Source organism: Trichosurus vulpecula, chromosome 5 (assembly GCF_011100635.1).
Source record: "Trichosurus vulpecula isolate mTriVul1 chromosome 5, mTriVul1.pri, whole genome shotgun sequence".
NCBI classification, from domain to species: Eukaryota; Metazoa; Chordata; class Mammalia; order Diprotodontia; family Phalangeridae; genus Trichosurus; species Trichosurus vulpecula.
In genome coordinates, this window is record NC_050577.1 from 249,278,579 (window position 1) to 249,304,719 (window position 26,141).

Genomic DNA, 26,141 nt, shown 5'->3' on the forward strand with positions numbered 1-26,141 from the left:
AAACCCCTGAAGCTCTCCACTCTGGAAGCAGAGTCATACCTTGACAAAGAGCTCAAAAGTCAAATAATTGGCTGGGAACATGAGCAGACAGCATAAAAAAACTATAGACTATAGAACCTTTCTTTGGTGACAAAGAAGATCAAAACATACAACCAAAAGAAGACAACAAAGCCAAAGATCCTACATCAAAAGCCTCCAAGAAAAACATGAATTAGTTGCAGGTCATGGAAGAGCTCAAAAAGGATTTGGAAAATCAAATAAGAGATGCAGAGAAAAAATTGGGAAGAGAAATGAGATTGATGCAAGAAAATCATGAAAAACGAGTCAATTGCTTGCTAAAGGAGACCCCAAAAAATACTAAAGAAAATAACACCTTAAAAAATAGACTAACCCAAATGGCAAAAGAGCTCCAAAAAGCCAATGAGGAGAAGAATGCCTTAAAAAGCAGAACTGGCCGAATGGAAAAAGAGGTCCAAAAGACCACTGAAGAAAATAATTCCTTAAAAATTAGAATGGAGCAAACAGAAGCTAGTGACGTTATAAGAAATCAAGAAATTATGAAACAGAACCAAAGGAATGAAAAAATGGAAGACAAATGTGAAATATCTCGTTGGAAAAATCACTGACCTGGAAAATAGATCCAGGAGAGATAATTTAAAAATTATTGGACTACCTGAAAGCCATGATCAAAAGAAGAGCCTAAATGTCATCTTTCAAGAAATTATCAAGGAAAACTGTTCTGACATTCTAGAACCAGAGGGTAAAAGAGAAATGGAAAGAATCCACCCATCCCCTCTTGAAAAAGATCCCAAAAGGAAAACTCCTAGGAATATTGTAGCCAAATTCCAGAGTTCCCAGGTCAAGGAGAAAATATTGCAAGCAGCCAGAAAAAAAAATTTGGGTATTGTGGAAATACAATCAGGATAACACAAGATCTAGCAGCTTCTACATTAAGGGATCAAAGGGCTTGGAATATGATATTCTGGAGGTCAAAGGAGCTAGGATTAAAACCAAGAATCACCTACTCAGCAAAACTGAGTATTTTCAGGGGAAAAAATGGATTTGCAATGAAATAGAGGTCTTTCAAGCATTCTTGATGAAAAAACCAGAGCTGAACAGAAAATTTGACTTTCAAATACAAGAATCAAAAGAAGCATGAAAAGGTAAATAGGAAAGAGAAATCATAAGGGACTTATTAAAGTTGAACTGTTCATATTCCTACATGGAAAGATATTTGTAACTCATGAGACCTTTCTCAGTATTAGGATAGTTGAAGGGAGTACACACACACACACACACACACACACACACACACACAGGGCACAGGGTGAGTTTAATATGAAGGGATGATATCTAAAAAAATAAAATTAAGGGGGGAGAGATAGAATGGGGTAAATTATCTCACAAGGAAAAAGCTGTTATAATGGAAGGAAGAGGAGGGTGGTAAGAGGAAATAAGCAAGCCTTACTCTCATAGGATTTGGCGTAAGGAGGGAATAACAAATACAGTCTATTGCCTATCTTACCCTACAGGAAAGTAGAGGGGCAAGGGATGGGGAGGGTTGATAGAAGGGAGGAGAGACTGGGGGAGGGGATAGTCAGAAGTGAACACTTTTGAAAAGGGACAGGGTGAAAGGAGTAAATTGAGTAAATGGGAGATGGGATAGGATGGAGGGAAATAGCGTTTTACAACATGACTATTATGGAAGTCTTTTGTGTAACGACACAAGTATAACCTATATTCAGTTGCTTGCCTTCTCAAGGAGGGAGGTAGGGAGGGAAGAAGGGAGAGAATTTGTAACTCAAAATTCTAAAAACAAATGTTAAAAATGTTTTTACACACAACTAGGAAATAAGATATACGGGCAATGGGGTATAGAAATCTATCTTGCCCTACAAGAAAGTGAGGGGAAAGGGGATGGTGAGGGGAGTGGGGTAGGTAATAGAAAGAAGGGCAAACTGGGGATAGGGATAATCAGAATGCATGCTATCTTGGGGTAGAAGGTAGAGGAGAGATGGGGAGAAAATTTGTAACTCAAAATCTTGTGGAAGTGAATATTGAAAACTAAAATAAATAAAACAAAACAGAAAATACTCATAATAAACAAAGCTCACCAAAAGTAGAACTGGCTGGCCTATGATATGGGGGGATGGGGTATTCCTTCAGTGGAGGACTTCAAGCAAAGAACAGAAAACCACGTCTTAAGGATACTGTAGGTTCTGGTTGGAGTAGTTAGTTTTCCACTCTGAGGTTCTATGATTCTAGTGGCAGCAACAGGACAAGAGGCCAGTCTTCTGACTCTCAGTCCAAGATACTTTCCACTACTTTTGGTTTATTATTTCTGCAAGATAACTATTCTGTGCACCTAAGCATGGAATTAATTCTCCTCCCTTCATTTCCACCTGCTGAAATCCTCTTTCTTCATGACCCAGCTCAGATGTCACCTCCTCCATGATACTTTCTCTGACCCCTTCACTAATTCCATTCAATAAACATGCATTTATCATTTTATTATAACAGAGGCACACTGTTGAAATTGCTGAGGTTACAAAGACAAAAAAGAAATGGTCCCTGTCTTCAGAGCACTTACAATTTATTGAGAGGAAGCATGTATATAGAAAATCAAATAGGTAATACATACATAGAGTCATTTCCAGGAAGAGATCATTAGCAACTAGGATAACCTTCCTACAGTACTTGAAACTAAAGATTCTCCAAGGCAACAGTAAGAGTGAAGTGCATTCTAGGGATATATGGAGGATGGAGAAGAGTAAAACTGTGTGGAACTTCAGGGAGACCAAGTAGGAGGCTATTCTAATAACAATTTGGGTCAGAAGTAATAGTATTACAGGATTATAAATCTAGAGCTGAAAGGGACCTTATAGGCTATCAAATCCAAGCCCCTCATTTTATGAACGAGAAATGGAAATACAGAGGTTAAGTGACCTTCCCAGGATCACACATCTCATTTATGAGGGGACCTGAACCTCAATGTTCTTAACTCCAAGGTGAGTGCCCTATCTACTACCTGATGATGACAGCATTAAGTAGGCTAAGTAAATGGCTGCAGCCTTCTTTAACCTCTCACCTCAACCTGCTTAATTAATCATAGTCTAATTAGTATTATGTTCTTATGTTAATTTGTATTAGCCTCTTACTGACTCATAAATTCCTTTTCAGCAAAGAGACTGTTATTTTTCATTGCGTCCCAGGAACTTAGCTTAGCGCTTTGCACATAGTAGGCACTTAATCATTGCTTGAAATGAACCTGAGATCACAGCTAAATATTACCATTTCTATACATTATTCAAAAACTGTTGAATAAGGACTGTAGGGGACTATCATTTTGGTAGAGTGATCCCTCTTGTCCTCTTTGGCAGATTTGGTGAAGTCTAATGAACTCTTCTGAGAATAATGTTTTTAGATGCATAAAATAAAATATATATGACTACAAAGAAATTATATTGAAATAGTTATCACAAATTAAATAATTAGGTTATAGAACCCAGGCTAAGAACTCCTACTCTACACAATCTGCTCAGCATATGCTTTTAATAGCAATCTGCCCAAATATCTGTTTCCAGTATTTGGCAATATTGATTCCTGTTGCTCATGGCCCAGGTATTTGAAGAGTTAACTACACAGTCTTGTTGTTTGGGGGAAAGGGGTGTTAGGGGAGGAGGAGAGAGGGAGGAAAGTGGGGAAAAGCGAGGGAGAACCAAAATGCCTCTTTGGTCATTCATATTTCCCTAGCGAAAAAGCTCAATGAACTAATTAATTGTTCACTAAAGATAATCCTTAGTCCAGGGCTGTCCAACCTTAGGTTATCTTAAGGCTGCATTAAAATAAAATAATTATTCAAGGGCCATACCCAGAATAAAAAATACAGTACACTAATAGAAAGTGAGGAACATGCATCACCAATATATGACAGGTGACGGGGGAAGTGTGAAAGCAAACACAAAACGACAAAGCAACAACACAACAGTACAAAGATAGGTGCACACCGACTAGTCTGCATCATACAGATGGAACGCATCCCAGAGATCATAAAAATTGCATGCGATATGTTCTGTCCCTAATACCACTTAAAAACACCAAAGAAAGTTAACATCAATGAGATTATTTATTAGTGATGGAACTAAAAAATCTCATATGCATTCCATGCAGATTATTATTTTATTTTTTCACTCGTGAAAATTAAAACCCACAGGGAGGCCACGTAAAATCGCGCTGCGGGCCACATTTTGGACAGCACTGATCTAGATGATTTGGTGCAAAGGTTAATACCTGATCTGTGAATATTTGAAAAATATTTTGATAACTACATTTCAATATAATTGGTTTCCTTTATAACCCCATGTACTTTCTGTTTTTTAAAACGGACACAGAGGTTTCTGAAATAGTAGCTCACCTTAGACACATAGCCCTTCATTTATCTACAGCTATGAGGCCGCTTCTCTCCAGAGTCTACCCATACATAGTGTACTATCCCTTCAGGAGTGGAGAGCGTGTGCAGATCGGACACAGATCCACCTTTAAAAAAAACGCTGATTTAGCTATTTTAAAGTATGTGCAAAATACTATGTCAGGCAGATTAAAAGATATTAACATACTGTTCCTAATTAAGTGTGCACCAGTTATAACCCCCTACTAGCCTATAGCTTTTAGAAGAGCAGGCATTATTAGGTCTTATTTTATCTTCCTTCCTCTTCCATCACTCAATTTAAAGCACTGCCAATCCATCTAAAAGCACTTTCTAGCACAAGTATTGGGCTAGAAACTAAATACAAATAAAAAACTGAAGCAGTCCCTGCCTTCAGGGGGCTAACACCTGAAGAATCAAGAATGACCACTTGAAAGAAATGGCTTATCTAAAGGCTGAACCTGCAAGGAACCTAAGGGTTGCAAAAGGAAGTGTAGCAGGAAAGCATCCTAGGAATGGAGACAGCAGGTACAAAGGCAGAGTCTAGAGATGGAAAGTTATGTACTGAAAACAGGATATTAAAGTAGTCTGAAGTATAACAAGGAGATGTAGTATCAATTAAGTTGGCTGTCTTTGATTGAGTCTCATTAGGTGCTAAGACCCAGGCCCAAATGCTTATCTATTAGGTGCTAAGCCCATGTGGGTGTGAAGTCCCCAGGGTCCTAAGGGGAGTTGCTAAGACCAGAGCCAATAGTAAGAGTCTAAGTTCTGGTTGCTCAGATGACTTTGGTGACTGCTAAAGAGTGCATAAAAAGAGAAAAGAGAGCTATTTGCTTAGGGCTCTCACTCTTGGCGGAGTGCTGATGTGGAGACTCTGGGCAGCTGTAGTTAAGAGCCCTCCAGCTTGTAAACCCAGATGTTCCGACTTTGTTAAACTCTGGTAACTATGCATCGAGATTTGAATCAGACAAGGTCTGTCTGTTGATGTTTGTAATTTGTGTTTGCTCTGAAGTTCAGGGTGCTGGCTTCTTCCCCTAAACTAAGTGAATGACACTTGTGTGTTTGATTAAATTGAGATTGTTAACTGCTTAACGTTGCTTTCCTTAGTAAAGCAGATCAAAAAAACTTGGGCTTGCAGCATTCTCATTGTTGGGCTTGTGTTGGTTTTTCAGCCCCACAACTGAATTGTTGCAACAGGAGAGATAAGAGGGCTCATGACAGAGTCCTGGATATACTAAAGTATATCAGATTAGATAAGAATAATGATCCTGCAAAGGAGAACAAGAAAGATCTGTCACACAAAGAATCTGGAGAGAACAGTCACAAAAACCTAGGGAGGGAATTTCAGGAAATGAGCAGTATCTGATACTACACAGAGGTCAAAAAGGATGAGGACTAAAAACAGGCCATTGGAACTAAAGGTAAATTCACCAAGTCAACAAGTATGTGGTTGGTGCACACTATGTGTCAGGCACTGTGCTAAGTGCTGGGGATGCAAGGAAAGGTTAAAAACATCATTAGTGACCTCAGAGAGCACAGTTTCAATTGTGTGGTATAATGGAAGCCAGACTAGAAACCAGATTGCAAGACACTGAGAAGCGAGTGGGAGGTAAGAATGTAGAAGGAAGAAGCACAGACAGCTTTTTCTAAGTTTGTGTATGACAGGTAGGAGAGATACAGAAAGACAGCTTAGGCTGACAGTAGGGTCAAGTGAAGGTTTTTTAAGGATGAGGGAAAGCTGGGCATATTTGAGGAGAGACAATAAGGAGTGGTTGCAAGCTTGGGAAAGGAGAACAGGGCCAGTAGTTGAAATGCTGATCTTAGCAAGGAAAAGAAACACATTACCCTACAGCTCAGAACGAAGAAAAAGAAAATGAGAGATGATGGAGAGGTGAAACTGAGGAAAAGATAAAATACCTTTTATTGAAGGTGGTTTAAGAGGAATGAAGCACACACTATGATAGAAGGACCATTTATCCTCAGAATTTCAAAGTTATGGATCATTATAAATATGGGAGAGAGATGGTGATTATGGATATGGTAAACAGATCAAAGGCATGATCATGTGTATGCGGCTGAGGTGGAACATAGGTGTAGATCATTAGTGTCAAACACACAACCCACCACACTCCTCTAGTGCTCCAGAACCAAGTTAAACTATAACTGAAAATATTTAACAAAATAAATATACCTAAGTCAATATGCAGTTTGAAGGAATCCTTTATGACTTAGTGGCCCTATTTGAGCTAGGTAACCCAAAGGATAGAGCAGATCCTAGAGTCAGTAAGACCTGAGTTCAAATCCAGTTTCATACTAATTAGCTGTGTGACTCTGGGCAAGTCACTTAACCTTTGCTGGTCTCAGTTTCCTCAACTGTAAAATGAGGATCATAATGGAACCTACCTTTCATGGCTGTTTTGACGAATAAATGAAATAATATCTCTCAAGTGCTTAGCACAGTGCCTGGCACATAGTCGGTAGTTCAATAATTTTTTTTTTCTTTTAAGGAATCTGATGAACTGGGAAGCAGGGGTATTTGCAAGTAAATTGAAGTCCCAAAGTATAAAAGCAAGATGTTTATTGCATGAATGTTAAGGAAATGAACCAACCAGGTTAATTTAATTTTCAAGTTAATTTCCTCCACTAAAGTCCTATTCCAGGGCCCCATGATGGTATGAAAGGCAATCATGGACATTCACAGCCAATGCCACTGTAGCATGAACTCTGGATAACTCTACCAAGCTGGAAAGACTTTGAATACCGATTTGGGTAGCAGACTGTATGTCAACCATTCAAGAACCAGTTTCAGAAAAAGTCACAGTGGGGGAGGGGGGAAGGATAAAGGGAGAGAGGGAATCAAGATACAGAAATTCATGAGGATGTCAACTAAGGTTCAGAGTAATACTAAATCATAGATCTTGTGAATTATTGAATAGGGTTAACCAGAAAACTCTCCTGTTCATCCAGGTTCACCCCAAATATGTAATCAGTTGCCAACTCTGTATATTCCATCTTCACAGCTCAAGCACTCATTCTTTCTTCTCCATTCGCATAGTTCCTACTAGGTCCAGGCCCTCATTCCATCATATATGACAATAACCTCCAAAATGAATTAGTCTCCCTGCCTCACACCTCTCCCCTCTCTAGTCTAACCTCCACACAGCTGTCAAAGGAATCTCTTTTCCCCTACTCAACAAACTCCAGTGGCTCCCTAATCACCTTTTACAAATCCAACCTTTTCTGTTTTGATACTGAAAGCCCTTCTCAACTTGATTTTCAACTACCTTTCTAAGCTCATTACATACTTACAAACTAGTCTCATTGCTGTTCTTCATACATGGCATTCCATTTCCTAGTTCCATGCCTTTGCAAGGCTGTCCCCTATTCCTGGTATGTACTCCTTCCTCATTTCTGCCTCTCAAAGTCCCAAGATTCCCTCAGAGCTCAGCTCAACTGACAACTGCTACATGTGGCCCTAGCACCTGCCAAAAAAATATTACCTTGTATTTATCTTGTATACACTCATACATGTATATCAAAGTATACATACAAGTCACTTACGACACCTGACAGAATGTAAGCTCCTTCAGGACAGAGACTGTTTCATTTTTGTCTTTGTATGCCTGTCACCTAGCAGAGTGGCTATAGCAGGCACTTAAATGTTTGCTGACTGAATAACTGAAAATCCTACTAAAATATAACATGCTTTCCTGTCTTAGTAAGTAGAGTGAAAGGAACATAATGAAGTCAATCCCTTTGATGAAAGCTTTGGTCTTCCCTCTCCAAACCACACAGCTGCCAAATTGATATTGCTAAAACAGAGCTCTTTCCACTCTATCCCACTGCTTCTCTGTACAAGGTGTCCCCTGTACCTGAAATGAACTTCTTCACTTCTCCCACCCAGAATGCCTATATTCTCTCAAATCTCTCTCGTGTGCCATGTTCTAACAAAAGGCCATTCTGATCCACCACCACAGCCCTGATCCACCTTATCTCTACAACCTTCCCACACATATGCTACTTGGTATATGTTTTGTATTTACTTTTCTCCATGCATATTGTTTCTCTCCCAATAGAACATAAGTGGCCAAATGATAGGGGAATAACTGAAGAAACTGTAGTGCATAAAAATTAACGATCACAGTAAGAAAGTAAAACCCTAAACCTTTTTTTTAAAAGGGGAAGACATGAATTTATGCAAGTAAGAAGAACCAGGAAAACAATATAACAAATATAACAATGTAAACAGAAAGAACAAAGACATGAAACTGAATGTTCATTTATGAACATTTATGAAGAAGCTTGGCTCTGGGGAACTGAGAAAACATCCCTCTCTGTCTTCTTTTCAGAGGTGGAAGATTACAAATGTGGAATGCTGAGATACTTTTGAGACTCAGTGGGTATGTCAGTAGATGCTGTTGACCTGTTTCCTTTTTTAAATTCTTTATATTAATGGAGAGCAGAGGTGATAGATACATTGAGAAATAAAGGTAGTATCAAAACAAGCACATCAATTTTTTTTTTTTTAAAGAAAGTAAACTCCTCCAGGGCAGGGATTGTTTCATTTTTTTGAAACATCCCTAGCATGTAGCGCAATGCCTGTCACTTAGTAGGCATTTAATAGATGTTTGTTGATTGAAGAGACATTAAGCAGAATCAAAGATACATTACAATATTAATAGCTAACATGTATATATAGTGCTTTACAATTTACAAAGCACTCCTGAGACAGCTGATGGTGTAGTGGATAGAGAGCGGGGCCTGGAGGCAGGAAGAACTGAGCTCAAATCCATCTTCAGACACTTAATAGCTCTGTGAGCTAGTAAGTTACTTAGCCTGTTTCAGATTCCTAAACTATAAAATGAGGACAATTACAGCACCTACTTCCCAGGTTGCTGTGAGGATCACATGAGATATTTGTAAAAAGTCTTAGCACAGTGTTTGACACATAGTAAATAAATGCTTACTTATTCCTGCCCCCTCCCCCCATTTCATGTTCACCATGAATCTTGTCCTTGCCCCTTTGATTACAAGCATTTTTGATTCACTGGAGATTATGATATTGCATGATTTGGAGCTTTACAATATCACTAGGAGTTATGGGCCTTTTGCAGCAGTGACAGACTTAGAATTATGTTTAAAAAGCACTGCACAAAGGAAAAGAAGCCCTCTACTCCTAGTCCTGTGCAATTTTCATCCATGTCTTTCCCCAAATCCTCTAAAGAAGAGTTACCTAATACAATAGAGGCCTTCCTTTTCCATGGATCCCAACCAGCATAGCTATTCATGCAATCAATTCCACGAATGTCAGATGTCAACTATGGATGAGGCACAAAGATGAAAAGTAATAATAATAGTTTCCGACCTGAAGGAGTTTACAAGGTCTAGGAGGAAAGATAAGAGGCTCAAGACAAATACACAAAAAAACTTAACTGAATAAATGCAGAGTATAGGAACACATCTAGAGATGGTAATTCAGTACCTCTACTCCTTAATGAATCAACCACAAAATAACTGACTTTTCTCCATTATCCTTTGATCTCACTATTACTCTCTATATGCTACCAGTACCTTTTAGAGTTGCACATGACCTTAATATGTTTATCACCTCTCCTGGTGAAATAAACTCCATGGCTCTTTATTACAACTAGGATTAAATAAAGTTCCCCCTTCCCCTGGCATTTAAGACCCTTTACAATCTGATCCCAAGTTACCTTTCCAGGCTATATCACACCCTTTCAAACACTACATATTCCAACCAAACTGGCCTTCTTGCTATTCTTCATAATAACGTTCCATTTCCTATCTGGATGCCTTTGCAAAAGCTGTCTGTCCCTCTATTCGTGGGATGTACTCTTGTCTCCCTTCCACCTCTTGGAATCCCTAATTTCCTTCACAGTTCAGCTCAAATGGCCTCTTACACAGGGTTTTTGGTGATACCATCAACTTCCAGGGCCTCCCCCCCCCAAATGCCTTATTTCTATTGCAAATATACTTATGCATATATCTGAATAGTCGCAGTGTGGTGGAGGGGATAGAGCCTGAAAGTCAGAAAGCCCTGGGTTCAAGACCTGCCTCTGATGCCTACTAGCAAGTCACTTCACCTTTCAATGCCATGGGCCAGCTGATCTCAAAGTATATATGTAATAATACTAAGACGTTATTTGTCTGTTAAAATAGTCTTCCCTTTTCTGACTATGTATTTCCATAAGGCTAGATGTCAGTCACAACAGACTGAAGAAGCAAATATGAGAATCTAGCTGTCTTCTGTTAAACCAGACTTTAAAGAAATCTGCAAGAAATATGTAAAACAATGCCACTCTTCTCACCATTTGTTTGGATTTTGGAAAAGAGAGGGTATTTTCATTTAAATTTTATTTATGTTGCTATAAAATGGGTTATTTTTAAATGAATTACTATTTTTAAATTTTATCTATTTTAATCTCTAATATGATAAATATCAATAGATGTGACCCACATGAACAAAAGCTCTTTGGGGTCCCCACCAATTTTAAACAAAGCGATGGCTCTTGAGACCAAAAACTACAAATTAACATTATCTATGTTGTATTGTATTTTTATTTATCTTGTTAAACATTTCCCAATTACATTTAATCTGGTTCTTGCTGTACTCTGGAGTTTTGGGGGCCACTTGGGGCCTTAAGCCTATGAGTTTAAACCTCTAGTATAGGGGACTCTAAGATGAGGAAACTGAGTCTTACAATGTAGGACTTCTCAGCTTTTCATAATCTTTAAGATCGGGAAATATTTAACAAGATAAATAAAAATACAATAACAACATATATAATGTTAATTTGTGCTTTTCTACATCAATATGCAGTCTTTAAGGATTCCTTTCTATTTCAATCTGACATCATTGTTCAATACAAATAAAATCACTGTCCAGTCCCCAGCCTTGATACTATATATTGTCTCCCAAGATCAGCTGTAAGTTCCTTGTGGGAAGTGGTTGTTTCATTTTTTGTCTTTGTATCTGTAGCGCCTAGAACTAATAATAATACAATTATAGCTGGCATTTATATAGCACTTTAAGGTTTGCAAATCACTTTTACTTTTATATCTATTATCTCATTTGACCCCCACAACAACCCTGGGAGGTAGAAGCTATTATTACTTCCATTTTACAGCTAAGAGAAACTAAGACTAAGAGAGGTTTGGTGACTTCCCCAGAGTCACACAGCTAGTAAGTGTCTTGGAAAGATTTAAACTCCAGGTCTTCTTGATTCCAAATCTAATGTTCAATGCTATGACCACTTAGCCGCCTACAGAATTATACCTGGCACATTACAGGTACTCAATATATGCTTGTGGATTTAGTGCAAACCACCAATAGCAATATGCCACAGGCTGCTTACACATACTATGCTGCTTTAAGTGACAAAGATTAGATTCCAAATTCATTAGTACACCAAGACACACCCTCAAATTTTTGTTCCTGTAACTACTTGCAAGAAAGTTTAGCTTTTCTTATATAGTGTTACTTGCCACTCCAAACTTTCTAATACAAAGAAGTGGTATTCCTTGAAGATGAAGGTAAGTAAAAAAAACATTATAAAAGTCACTAAAACCTATGCAAATAGAAACAGCCTATTCTTTACTATTTTGTTTATTAATAGTGTCAAATTAAGATATTCTCAAATTTGTGGAAACGATGTAGTTCATTTGTGGCATTAAAAAGAATTACAATATTCACAAAAATGAAGTTTGATTATCAATGTGAGTAAAGGAACTATACAAACTAACAATACAAAAGCATATCTAAATGTAAAATAATACAGACTACTAGACTTAGTGTTGAGAAGAGCTGAGTCTAAGGCTTGTCTCTGCCATTTCATGGATATATGACCCTAAATAAGTCACAGATTCCCTGAGCCTTGGTTCCTATCCTTTGGGCCTATCCTCCACTATTCCAATATTTCCAAGGTTTAATTTATTCCTTCAACTAAAAAATAAATATTCTTCATGCTCTTTCTGGAAAAGAATTAAAATAATTGAGAGTCACCTTAGGAACTCTCTTCACTTGAACTATTTAAAGAGTTAACACTCAAAAAAGAAATCTTACACTAATGTTCAAATGATCTTCTTAAGATATTTTACTAAAAAAAAAAAAAAGGCTTTCAAACCACAGAAAACACAGCATTTTCTTCTCCCAAGTAGTCCCTGGATTCCAACTTAAATACCCCATTTTTATATAGCAACAATCTCCATTTAATAACTTAAAATAATTTAAACTCAGTCATCAACTCAGAAGCAGCCAATTACGAAGGCAGCTATAAGCAATCTTGCAAACCTGGGCTTCCCATAGGCAAAAATCACAGATCACCTGGAACAGAGCAGAAATGTCTCCCTTACTAATTATATTTTTATTTTTAAATAGGCAATTGGATTCTTCTCCATATTATTTAGATTTCTGCAATATAAACCGTGTACATGTCCCATTAGATGCTGCCTAATGACAATTTCTGGCAGAAAAAGAATATATATACTTTAAAAGTCTACTTGTTATTCAATTACATGTTTTATGTCAGAAATGAACAACAATAATAATAGCTAGCCTTTATATAGTATTTAAGGTTTGTAAGTATAAGCTATAGCATAAATTGTGGCTCACTGATATACTTCTTACACAGAGGTGATACTGAAACTACAGGTTCCTTCTTGCAATGCCTCATCTCAGTAATAGGCACTAACAGCATTAGGATGTGCAATGTTCCCAACACAATATGTTTCTATAAGAAAAGGTAGTATCATAGGACCACAGACAGAGTCAGAAGTTACCTTGGAAGTCATCAAGTCTAATCCCCCTTATTTTATAGATGAGGAAACTGAAGCCCATGGAGGGAAAACAGTTTGACCAAAGTTACAGAAGAAGCATGTAGCAGGACCAGGATTCAGACCCAAATCCCTTGAAGTTCAAACCTAGGACTCTTTCCACTACACCAAGAGATCTTGACATAATTAGTTCCATTTTATTCCAAAGACATACAGAATAAAAGGAACAAGCAGGTTTTGTAACCAAGTAATACTACTGATAAAATTTTTAAATTCAATTTCAGTCCCATTATCAAGTGCTCATCATTCTTTCTTAGTGAAGCGTAGCCTCTACTTTTTTTTTATATAAGGGAAAACAAAAACACAAACTTAAAAAATGTATTTACTTTACAAATATCACAAGCACTAAAACATAATTTAATATATTAAAAGAATTTAATGCAAATCTTAGTATCTGAAATATGTATCTTTCCTCCTACATATGTACTATAAAGTATTATGAATAACTTTAAAAAGCACTTGACAACTAATTTCTATGATTCTGAATCTATTTTATAACAATAATGTTAAGGTCCATATTTGTAATGGTATAATAATGTGAGGCACATATCTTAATGTGAAACAAAACTGGCTACTCAAAACTTAAATATATTACAAATTTTATGTAACCATATAAACTTCTCTAACTGACCAACATGCAAAAATCCCATCTTCAGAGAGCACTAAAAGTATGAGTATGAAAACTACACTATTTATTATAAAGAAAAGTTGCCATGTTACATAAAAAATGGAAATGGTTGTCTAATGAAGAATATCTTTTAAAATTATGAAACAAAAGGTCTGGTGGGTTTAAAAAAAGTTTAAAAATATTGGCAAATTTGTCATTTAAATTGTGCCCCAAATAAATCAATTTTGACTAATTAGGGCTACTACTCTAATATGGTACAAAATTTTTCCCCAAACCACAGGATTCCGCTATACACAAACCCTCCACTAATTTAAAAGGCATTTCGGTATATATAAAATATATGAAGCTAAAAATTTTTAATTTTTTAAAATATGTAATATGCCATGTTTAAAATTTCAAAAGATGAACAACTATGTTTATGTAATATATGCAGTACTATCCTGCAACAAGTAAATACTCACTATTTACATACAGACAGATGATAAAGCAAATCAATTCAATTGCCATTCATAATCAAACAGGAAAAAGGTAGAGAATCTGGCCAATGCCATGCTCAAAAAAATTCACTGTATTTTTAACTCCCTTATATTCCCCACCCCTGAGAAAAGATCCTCTTACTTCACAGAATTTTAGAGCCTTAGAGGACCCTGGAAATTTTTACTGGATCTGAGTGGTGGGATTTTTGTTTTGGGGTTTTTTTTGGTCAAAAGTCTCAATGTACAGGTGAGGTAAGAGAAACCGACAATTTGAGAATCTTACCCAATGTCACATAACTGCTTAGCAGCAGAGCTACTCCTACCTAGCATTAATTAACCTAGTGTCCTAACCCCTATTCCAATATTCTTTCTACTATGTCATAAAATTTAAAGATGAAATGTGAAAAAAATGCAAATATATATTTCTAACAACATTTTGATAAATTTAGACTAAGTTAACATGTAAACTTGGTAGATGTCAAAATTGTTGTTTGCATAGTTTTAAATACGCAAAATCATTTTCTACTATATGTGACAAAAACCTTAAGTTCTACATCTCGAAACATCATTATGACTATAATACATAATCAGTCATTAAATTCTGTGCACTTGATGATACAAATAAATTCTATTCTTACATCCAAATCCCAAAATGGGCAAAAGTAATAATAGCTAAATTTAGATAGCACTTGAAGATCTGCAAAGCACTTTACATACATTAACTCATTTGATCCTCACAAGCACCCCAGAAAATAGGTACTATTATAACTCCACTGTACAGATGAGGAAAGTACAGCTGAGATCAGCTAAGTGACCTGCCCAAGATAACACAACTAGGAAGTATCTGAGGCAGACTTGAACTCAGGTTTTGTCAACTGCACATCAGTACTCTAGCCACAGTACACCACCTTAACTACCCCAGAAAAAGTGTCCAAAATAACTTTGAAACAATCAAGTTACAGAATGAGTACTAACTACCACTACCTACTCAATACGGCAGGATAACTAAGTTCCACTGTTTCTTTTAACAGTGCTAATGAATAAATATTTATTTTGCAACTTATCTGCCTTCACTCAGGGAGATTTATACTAAGGGAGGGTGCAGGTAGGCCATCACTGCTAGCAGAAAACAGTAACAAGAAGTGACATTCATATAGGGTTCTAAAGTTTGCAAAGTGCTTTTCACAAACACTTAACTGCTTCAAGTTCCACAATAACCCTTGTGAGATAGGTACTTAAGATAACATCCTCATTTATACAGATGAGGAAGCTGAGGCTGGGACATATAAGCAGCTTGCCAATGTTCACTTAGTTAGGAAATAACTAGAAACTGGATTCAAATTCAGCTCTTCGTAACTCCAAATCCAGTATCCTATGCACTATTAATCAATCAACAAGCATTTATTAAATGGCTACTGTGAACCAGGAAGGGGAGAAGAGTGTAGGTGAAGGAACAAACACAAAAGTGAAATGGTGCCTGTCCTCAAGGAGCTTACATTCCATTTGGAGGATAAAACATTTCTCCAACTATGAGCTATTATCAGCTATGCCATGCTATTTCTGTAAAAATATCATGACCAAATTAATGTTTACCTTTCATCAACTTTGCTAGTCTTAAGTTACAGAAACAATGACTGAAAAATAGGTAAGCAAAAATTGTTTCAAATTTTAAAAGCAGACAGTTGAAAAATATAATACTGTCAGAGTATGGTTCTCATCACACTCTATTTGCAAGACTCTCTTACCCTCACTTGGTTTCTACATATCTAAAAAAAAGGAGAAACTGCAAATATATTTTTTGTAAAGCACTACCACTGTATAGTTGGTATAAATGTCCATTATAATGTCCAACTATAAATGTCCATTACAATAACAACTCTTTTATTCAAGTCACTCACCCAACTTCAACTACATACATAGCCAAGAACCCAGGTGCAAATAAGGTAAGTGGACATGTCACAAAGTCCATGTAGTAAAAGATGATGCTTTTTACTCCTAAGAAAACACCTCAACTCCTTCAAAATACTCTTACCTTACAAACAAGTATTAAATGGTGTGTAACTCAATTATGTTTACCAGTCCACAAATAAATAGAGGGGGAAGTTAAAATGGGAGAGAGGAAGGAATCAGGGGACCACTGGTGGCATGCACAACGAAAGCAACAAAGAGCAATAATATGGAAGAAAGAAATAGGAAAAAAATATCAAAGGCAAAAGACTAAAGGCATAGTATTCCACCCAAAGTAGGATCAGGACAAATAACCTCAGTCAAATGACAAACACTTTAGTAATTCCTGACCATATCATTTCATTACAGCAATTACTGGTGTTTACAACCATAACCTTGAATTATCAAGGAAAAGTTAAATTATATTTAGCATGTTTTATTTAGGAAGACAGGGAAGTATAGGATTTATTTTTCAACTGTCATTCTCAAAATAAGTTTACAATAAAAGTTTGAATATTTAGAACAGGCATTCTTAACCTGGCATTTGTGAACTTTTAAAAAATGTTTTGATAACTGTTTCAATATAGTTGGTTTCCTTTATGATTCTATGTATTTTGTTTTATGCATTTAACAGTATCATTCTGAAAAGGGATACATAGGCTTCACTAAACTGTCAAAGGGTTCTATGACATAGAAAAAGGTTAAGAACCCCTAATTTTGGTAGATGCCTGCTTCTTGCTCCCTCATCTCACATTTCCAATTAAGACGGTGATAAGAAGGTTGTAGAGGAACCTAGACCTTGGGGTGAAAAAAAAAAGAAAACCATAGATAACCTAAGTATGTTCCTCCATCCAGTCAGGGATTATTGAAAAAAAAGAGCTAGAACCCAAAAGAGAACAGAATAGAGTTCACACTAGGGAAGTACTATAGTACAAGTCATGATAATCAGTCCTGAACCTACAAGTGCTAAAAAGGATCGATGCCAGGGCAAATATGATTAAATAGGAAAAAAAAATCACCAAATACAGTAGATATACTCTGGATTTAACGTGTCTGTGTGCATATTTCTAGACCCAAAAAAAAAAAAAAAAAAAAAAAGGAACTCCACCAGTACATGAAAACCCAGAAAAGATGTCTAGCCACAAGGACCACAAACAAAATAAGAGATTTGAAAATGAAATAGGAATTGAAATTAAAATACTAGAGGAAAAAATTTGAAAGGAAAATAAATAACTTAGAACATAAGACAGGAAAACTTTACTGAAGTACTAGATTCCTAAAAAACAATCAGAACTCAAAAACTCCGTGAGTTAAGAAATTTTAGAACAAAATAAAGGACTTAATAAAAGGAAAATGTACAATAGTTACTATGAAAAACTGACCTGTAAAATGAGGGAAAATTTAAGAAACATCAGGCTCTCTGAAAGTCACAATCAAATAAAAACCCTGAATAACCTATTTCAAGAACACTGCCCAAATCTATTGAAACTATCAGGCAAAATAAAAAAAGAATCCACCATTTACCTACTGAAAGAAACATCAAACCAAAAACTCCCAGGAATGTTATAACCAAATTTAAGAGCCAATTTGAGACCTGAGACAAAAGGGAAAAAAAAAATTAAAGAATCCAAAAATAAGAGTTCAACTACTAAGGAACCACACTCAAGATTACACAAGACTATGCTGTAATTACTACGGCAAATGATAAAGGCTTACAACCAAATTACAATCAAGAATAACTTATCCTGTAAAACCCACCGTAATCTTACTGGGTAAGGGAGAAAACGGATCTTTAATAAAGGACTTTCAAGGATTCCCAGTGAAAAAGCCAGAGCTAAACAGAAACTAAAATGAAAACAAAGGTGTTAAGAGAAAACTAGAAAGCAAAAACCTGTAATCAAAGTAGGTGCCCATCATTGGGGAATAAACAAATTGTGGTATGTGGATGTAAAAGAATATTATTACTTTGTTGTAAGAAATAATAAGGAAATATTTAGAGAAACCTAGGAAGACTTGAATGACCTGATGCAGAGAACATACTAATGCACTGCTGATGGTGTGGTGAACTAGTCCAATCATTTGGGGAAACAAGTTGGGATTATTCTAATAAAGTAACTAAAATGCCCAAATCCTTTGACCCAGATATCTCATTGCTAGGCATGTATCCCAAGGAGGACAATGACAAAAAGAATGAATCTAAATAGCAAAATATTTGTAGCAGCAACTGTTTTTAGTAGCCAAGAACTGGAAACAAAGTAGTTATCTGTTAATTCAGGAACACTTAAGCAAGTTGTGGTACACAAAGGTAATGGAATATTGCTTTACTCTAAGAAGTGATGAGTATGATGAATAGATAAGCATGGAAAGACTTATATGACAATTGATGGAAAATGAAATAAACAAAATCAAGAAAACAATATACACAATGAGAAAGGAAACAACAACAAAACAATCAAAAATGAATGCTGAGAGAGTGTAAGGAAGTTTGGCCTCAAAGACTACAGATGTGAGAAAACGCATCCTCTTGCTTCTTTGCAGAAATGGTAGACCAAAGGTGTGGAGCACATAATATATTTCATATGAACATATTAGGCTTTTTTGACTGTTTAGTTTTACTGAATTTTTTCCTTGCTCTTTTTAAATTCTTTGTCATGAAAAATAGCTCTCTGGGTAGGGGTGGATAATACAAAAGGAAACAGGTGATATTTTGTTTTAGAATATCAATAAAAATTTATTTTAAAAAACTAACCAATAATGAGTGAAATGCGCAAGAAGAGAAAAACAATACATGTATAATGAATACAACTTGGTAAAGAAAAATAACAATAAAAGACTTTAGAATTATGAACAATGCCATGACCAAGGAGGACACTAAAAGAGTGATGATGAATCATGCTTCCCAGCTCTTAGCAGAGAGATGGATTAGAAGTGCAAAAATAAGACTTTCAGACTTAGTCAATGTGTGTTTTGTTTTATTACCCATACGGGAGAGGTGGAGAAATTTATTGATGAAGGTAGTGATACCAAAAAAGAAAAGAGCATGAATGAAACTTAAAAAAAAAAATTAGAGAAGATGAGGCAGATAAACAGAGCAGTTTTGGAAACACCATCCTGAAGTGTAAACATACTTAAAAAAAAAACTACTATGTTTTCACAGTGTGATAATCATTTTTTGTTCTTTGTCTACAGAAATGTTGGTGTTTGTTAATGTTCTCATGTTCATAATAATAAAACAAAAAATGTGAAGACTCATCCTTCAAGGGCCATTTTAAATGCCACTTCCTCCACAAAGCTTTACCTTAGGCCCTGAATCAGATAAGGATAGCTCTCTTCAGAACTCTCATAACATCATGATGCAATCTTCCTTATGATACTCACTATAGTCTAGCTTGTTAATAAACTTGTGTACAATTTTTAATTAGATCATTAAGATTCTTGAGGAAAAAACTTTGTGATGGTCATTGTCTCTTCAAAGTTCAATAAATGTGTGCTGAACGAACAAATGAAATGATCTTAAAACAAAAGAAGGCTCTCCTATATGTAGTCTCATTTCCTAGCAATGTAAGATGAATAAATCGTGTGTAGTATAATATACCCTGATCTCTGCTAAATTAAATGTTGCCAACAAAAACTAGGAAAAAATAAGCATATGTCTTTATATACTTATATATTATTGTTATCTCCCTCCCATAGAAAATAAGCTCCCCGAGGTCAGGAAATATTTCATTTTTGTTTCTCCTGATCTATAGTATGATGCCTGTGATATACTAAGATATTTCATAAATGCCTGATGATTGGTTAATCAAGTATCACTGATGAATGGCTGAACAAATTGTGGCACATGAATGTAATGAATAATTGCACTGTAGGAAGCAACAAATATGAAGAAGTCAAAGAAACATGGGAAATCTTATATTAACAGATTAAGAATAAAAAAAGATGAACCACAAAAACATATACAATTATTAAAATAAAGTACACAAAAACAACACTAAAAGACAGTCAAACTCACATTCACAAAGACCAAAAATCCTCCTTGAAAACAAATATGAAATAAACTCTCCTCTTAAAAGAGAGGTTGGGAACTACAGATATAGAATGCTGCATAAGTTATCAGAAGCTTAGCTGTTTTCCTTTGTTACAAAGGAAAGATCAACTAGGAATGGAAAGTCCAATATAAGCAATGTCATAAAAATAACTGGGTGTAACTGTGATGTAATCAGCCATAAAACTTCTTAAAAAATGATAATCCAATGGATCTCATCCTACAGTATGTATAGAACCTCATCAATATGTGAGGAAACTGTGTGTGTGTGCATTTAGCATTTCAAATCTGCTTCCTTTCTATTATGAGTGATACAGACAAGTTAAAACATACACACATGCACGCGCACGTGGACACATACACACACACATACACAGAGTATGGTTTACATAGGTAATAGGGACTTCAAGGGGGTAACAAATCAAATTATGCCAAGCCAAAAAGAAGACCAAACCAAGAAAGAAACAAGTGTTATTTAGAGATAGGAAGGCCATCAGTAAAATCAAGGAAAAGTTGCAAAATGAATTAGAAAGGTATTGCCATAATTTGTTTTAACTGTCAATTTTAGTCTGAAACATCATCAATTCTGCCATATCTGCTTAAAATCTATCTATACAGCTGGGAGGACCTGCAAGAACTGATATTAAAAGAGGTGAGCAGAACTAGAAGAGCAATTTATATAATGGCCACAACACTGTAAAGGAAAACAACTGTGAAGGGCTTATAAAACTAACTTATTAAGAACTATGATCAACCCAATGAACAATCATGACTCCAGAACACCGATGATGAATTATGATTCTCACCTCTTGACAGAGTGATGGTGGAATCAGAGGTACAAAATGAGGCATAGATTCTCAGATACTACCAGTGTGATTTTGTTTTATGTGGTTATACTTGTTGTAAGGAAGGGCTTTTTTGGCGGTGTTAGAGAAGAGTTGGGGAATGTTAAGGGGAGAAATGATAGTGATTGTCTCCCCTGCTCACCAAAAAAGGGAATCAATGGATCACTTGAAAAAAATAAAAACAGAAAAGAGCAGAAAGACAGAAAAGGACACATACAATCTAAGCAGTGATGGAATTCATAACTAAAAAAAAAGTGGTAAGTAGTACAGATTCACAATTCCATACACAGTCCTATTTTTCTGTTCTTCATAAAAATAAAAATAAAATTTATATATACCACATATCATCTTGAAATTAAATTCCCAAAAGCTATCCCTTATAAATAAGGTCTAGCTTTGGGAAATTTGCTTTGATAGCTCATCTGGATTCTCAATGGAATTACCTTTCAACGTAAAATAAATGTTATCATGATTATATGTGATGAACGCCCTAGTGCCACTTAGAATAACTCTGAACTTCTCACTACTATCTTTTTAATATTGCTTCTTTGAATGAAAAATCATTAGAGACTTGGGTAACAACTAAAATCATAAACATTTGTTGTAATCATTTACTATCTAACACTTTATCACCATTTCTGTAACGGTCTTAAATGCCTCTCTGGGTAAATATAAATAATCTTCCAAAGTCTATTTTTAAATGAGTAATCATTACAAAGTAGACTTACTATAATCAAAATGGCACAAAGGCTGAACACATTTCAAAGCACCAATATTATCACTTAAATTTTTTAAAAAAGTGGCACAAAAGCCTTTTCCTGTCAGCCCACATTATCCTCCAGACACAAATAAAGTCTGCATTAAAGTTTACTCATACATCAGTAACCTTACACATCTTTACATTACGTATTCTGTGCCATTAGAAAATCCATAAAGCATATTAAAAGATACTAAACAGGGCCAACTTAAGACTTTCCATGAGTGGTGAAAAGTTGTGAAAAGCCACTGATATATATGTACTTATGCTTTACTTAGAGCCTAAGAATAAATTTGTTTTGATAACAGTATTTACTAAACAAATAAAAAGCAAAAAAACCTGGGCTTCAAAAATACTTCTAAAGAAATCTATTCAAAAACCTCAAGTATTTGCTTATTTCCATAAGAACACTTTCAGGTACATTAGGTCTTTAAACCTCCAAAGCATCTTTTTTTTTTAAAGGTAAATTGTGAATGCTCAGGTTGTGCCAGGATCCTAAAATAAAAAAAAATAGGTGTCATAAGTTTATTAACTTATGAATTCTATCCTATGTGTTAGCACTCCACAAAAGAAAAATATTCTATATTACAAATTGGTTATTACACTTTTTAAACAGCAACTGAAGCATTACTCAAATGACTTAAAAGACATTTCACTCCTATTTATATGGTAACAAAAATACCATATGTTGGCAAGGCAATTTACAACTTAAGGGAATACTTTCACATATCATCTCAACTGATCCTCAAAAAACCTCTAAAATCTAGGTTATGATTCTATTTTACAGATTAAGAAACTGAGGCTCTGTGAGGTTAAGTGGCTAGCCCAACTTCAGGGAACCTAAAAAAGGAGGAAAGGAGGGCCTAGAACCCAAGCTTCTGAATCCTGGTCCAATGCCCTTTCACTAAACCATACTACATTTCTACCAGAAACTGAAAATAGAAAGGTTATGTTGATTGGCTGAAAACATAGTAAACTCTCACCTCCCCTTCTCCCCCAGAAAAATCAGAACTAGTTTACAGATATCTCTGAAACAGTAGTCAGAATGAAAGGAGTCTGCCAAAAAAAAATAATGCTTAAATTAACTTATTTACTGAAGCATCAAAACAGATGTAAAATAATGAACTACAACTCACTTCCTGTTTGGAAATGGGAAAGCATTTACAGAAATGATTGTAAATAAGGTACCCTGAAAACCTGTTAAGAAATTAAAGGCAATTTTTAATAAAGGGAAAAAATAAAATTGAAAATTAAACTAATTACTAACATTTGGACTATTTACTAGCATTACTGAATCATTCTTTATTTCATAAGAGAATTTCCAGTAATAGTAAAAGGTAATCCTACCAAGGCTATGTTGGATTTAAACCTTTAGAGAATTTTCTTATGAATTTTAGCTGCAAAAAGTGTATTCTGATCTTTTTCTGTTGGGTTCACAAAAGTAACTTCCAAATATCCACTAAAGGTAACTGCTCCAGGGGAGTGGTACAACGTACAGAGCACACAAATGTTCTTCCTTCAACTATTAAAAAAAGCCACTTTAAATGAAACTAAAAGAAATTCGAAAAATTAACCTTTTATATTTATTCTTGACCAACTCTTCAAATTAAGGTAGAGATGCCTTCAAATACTGCAGATGACACCTCTTTTGTGTCATCACTTTTGGATTGTTTTGGCAATACCTATCATAAAATATAGCAAACTCTAAAACATATCAAACTAAAACGAAACAGTAAATTCATTTGAATAGTAAACGCCGGGAAAGAAAGTTTAAAGTCGTTGACTCCTGTCTGTTTCTGTTCTTGTTTTTAAAAGCAAGCTACTAGTGGAACTAAATTTCGGGTTCCAAAACGTCTAGCAATGGCACTAGATGTGTTCAACCCTAAGTCACCATATGTAGGCCTTCTTTATGAGCAGCTGCTTTTGCAGTAAGAAGCCAAAGGACTTAACTTTCAGTCCTTTACCCCGTGTAGTCAGATACCTAAGTATAGGTATCTGGAGAATTAACTTGCATGAAACGCTCCAAGCAATCAAGACTAGGAACAGAATCCTATTGTCGATCTCCATCTACTGGATGATGCAAAGTGGGGATGGCTCCGTGCACTTCCAGGACAAGAAGACTGACAGTACACCTAGAAAAGGGGTACTAAGATGCATCTCCTATGTACGGCGGTACGGTTGGTACACTGGTCCCCAAGGGGCCTCTTTTGAGTGCAAAATCTAAAAGCCAAGGAATGCTTTTGCAAACAAACTTCCCATCGGAAGTTATCTAGAGGGGGAGGCGGGGTTGCAGGAGGCGGGGTCCTGGACCGGCCCCAGGGCCTCCATCGGATTCCCTGACGGGCCTCTCCCGTCCTCTCGGCTCTCTTCTGGATGAAACTTTCAAGGGAGCCCGGAGACCGGAGCGGTCGGGGAGGCCCCGACGTAAGTGGAAACGGACACGGCAGCCGCGGCGCCGAGAGCACCCCGAGCTGGGCGCCGAGGCTCGGGGCGGGAGGCGGTCCGCGCTGGCTCGCTTTCTCGCTTTCGGGCAGCTCCAGGAAGGCCGGAGCATCATCCATCCCAGCATCCCGGGCGTCTTCCCCTCCGCTTCCCTCCCACCGCGATCGTGCCCCCCTCCCGCTGCCCTCGGGCCCGGAGGCGACCCGAGCGAGACCCGTTACCCACCCTCCGAGCCCCCCACGCTGCCTCTGGACACAAGTAGCAGCAGGAGGACGGCCGGACTGGGCCCGACACGGCAGCGGCAGCAGCAGCAGGAGGAGACGGAGGCGGCGCCGGAGCGGAGCAGGGCCCGGGCTGCCCAGTCGTCGCCGCCTCCTCCTCCTCCTCTCGTCGGGGCGGCAGCGGCAGCGGCGGCCCCCGCGGAGGTTCGTCCGCGCCAGCTGGCGGGCGGGCGCCTGGGGGAGCGGGAGCCCGGCTGCCGCTGCCGCCGGATGGCCCAGGCCTCGGAGGCTCGGGAGCCGGAGCCGCCGCCGCCGCCGCGGGCCGGATCGAGCGACGCTTTACGTCCCGTCCCCCCCTCCCCACCCCCCACCCCCGCTCCCTCCCTCCTCCCCTCCCTCCACCGCCGCCGCCCCCCCCTCCCCGCCCGCTCCGCTCTCTCTCCCTCTCTCGATTGGAGCCGAGACAAAAGCAACGGGAAGCGGCGGACCGGGACGCTGCCCACGGACCCCCGGCGCGACCGGACCGGCCCCGGAGCCTTCCCCCGCCTCGCGGGGACCCCGGATCCGCCGCCCCCGCCGCGCGCCCCGCCGCCAGACTTCCGAAAAATTGCCAAAAACTCACCGCATGAATTTTCTTGTCCCGCGGATCCAAGATGGCGACGTATCAACCGCGGAGGCTGCTGGGAGCAGGACCTTTACCCTTTGACCTCCGCCGTGACCCCTCCTGCTGCCGCTCGGGCTCAGCTCGGAGGGGGTGGCGGGTGGCCGGAGCTGCGGTTGTAGGGCTCCGGGACGGTAGAGGCGGGAGGGGGTCTGGGGGTGGGGGGGGAGTCGCCGTCGCGTGCCGCGCAGGGGTCGGGTGTGTGTGCGTGTGCGTGTGTGGGGGGAGGGGGAGGGGTGGCATCATCCCACGCGCGCGCACACACCGCCCCCCGCCGAGGCCGATGCCTCTCGCTCCCGCCTTCCTGGGCGGCCGCCGCCGCCGCCGCCGCCGCTGCCGCTGTCTCTGCCTCTGCCGCCCGTGGCCGTTACAGTGAGCGCAGCGGGGACCGCGCCGACTCCGCCGCTGCCGGCCGCTACCGCCCCCCGCGGGCCGGGCCGCGGAGCGCAGGGCGCCGTCGCCGCCTCCGCCGGGGCCCGCCTGCCGCCCCTCCTCCGTGCCCCCCGGGAGCTAGCAAAGTCCTTCGGTGCCTGGGCATCCTGCTCCTGGGCCCGCCAGCGCATCGCCGGCCTCCTTCCCAAGTGAGTCTCCATTTCTTTCCTGGAGGGTTGCTTTTGCATAGCCTCTCCTGCGCCCCCGCACCCCCACCCCAGGTTTGGCTTTGCTTTTATTTGTTTATGTATTTCTGAATTGGGACAATACCCCAAATCTGGAGCGGAGGCTTTTTAAAGCCCCAGGAGGTAAAGTGCCCGCCGACCCTGAACTTGAGGTCTCCCAATACGACCTAGTTTGAGTTAAAACAGTGTTCCTCCAGTGGATGTTCACTAGAGACAGGATCAT

At 38.3% G+C, this 26,141-nt stretch overlaps 1 protein-coding gene across 7 annotated transcripts in view; it reads right to left on the bottom strand.

Moving 5' to 3' along the window:
- Positions 1 to 25,345, bottom strand: part of CNOT2 (CCR4-NOT transcription complex subunit 2) — a 187,616-nt gene extending 162,271 nt beyond the window's left edge. For 3 of the 7 annotated variants that reach the window (XM_036760299.1, XM_036760298.1, XM_036760293.1), the window contains exon 1: positions 25,263 to 25,345. Coding sequence is in view for 2 of the 7 variants with exons in the window: in XM_036760297.1 (XP_036616192.1) it covers positions 25,263 to 25,267 (5 nt within the window). In the remaining 5 variants the exon portion in view is untranslated. Of the gene's footprint in view, positions 1 to 24,644; positions 24,691 to 25,262 lie in introns of those variants that run through there. The other 4 variants (XM_036760297.1, XM_036760292.1, XM_036760295.1 and 1 more) reach the window with 3 other exon arrangements.
- Positions 25,346 to 26,141: the final 796 nt, after the last annotated feature.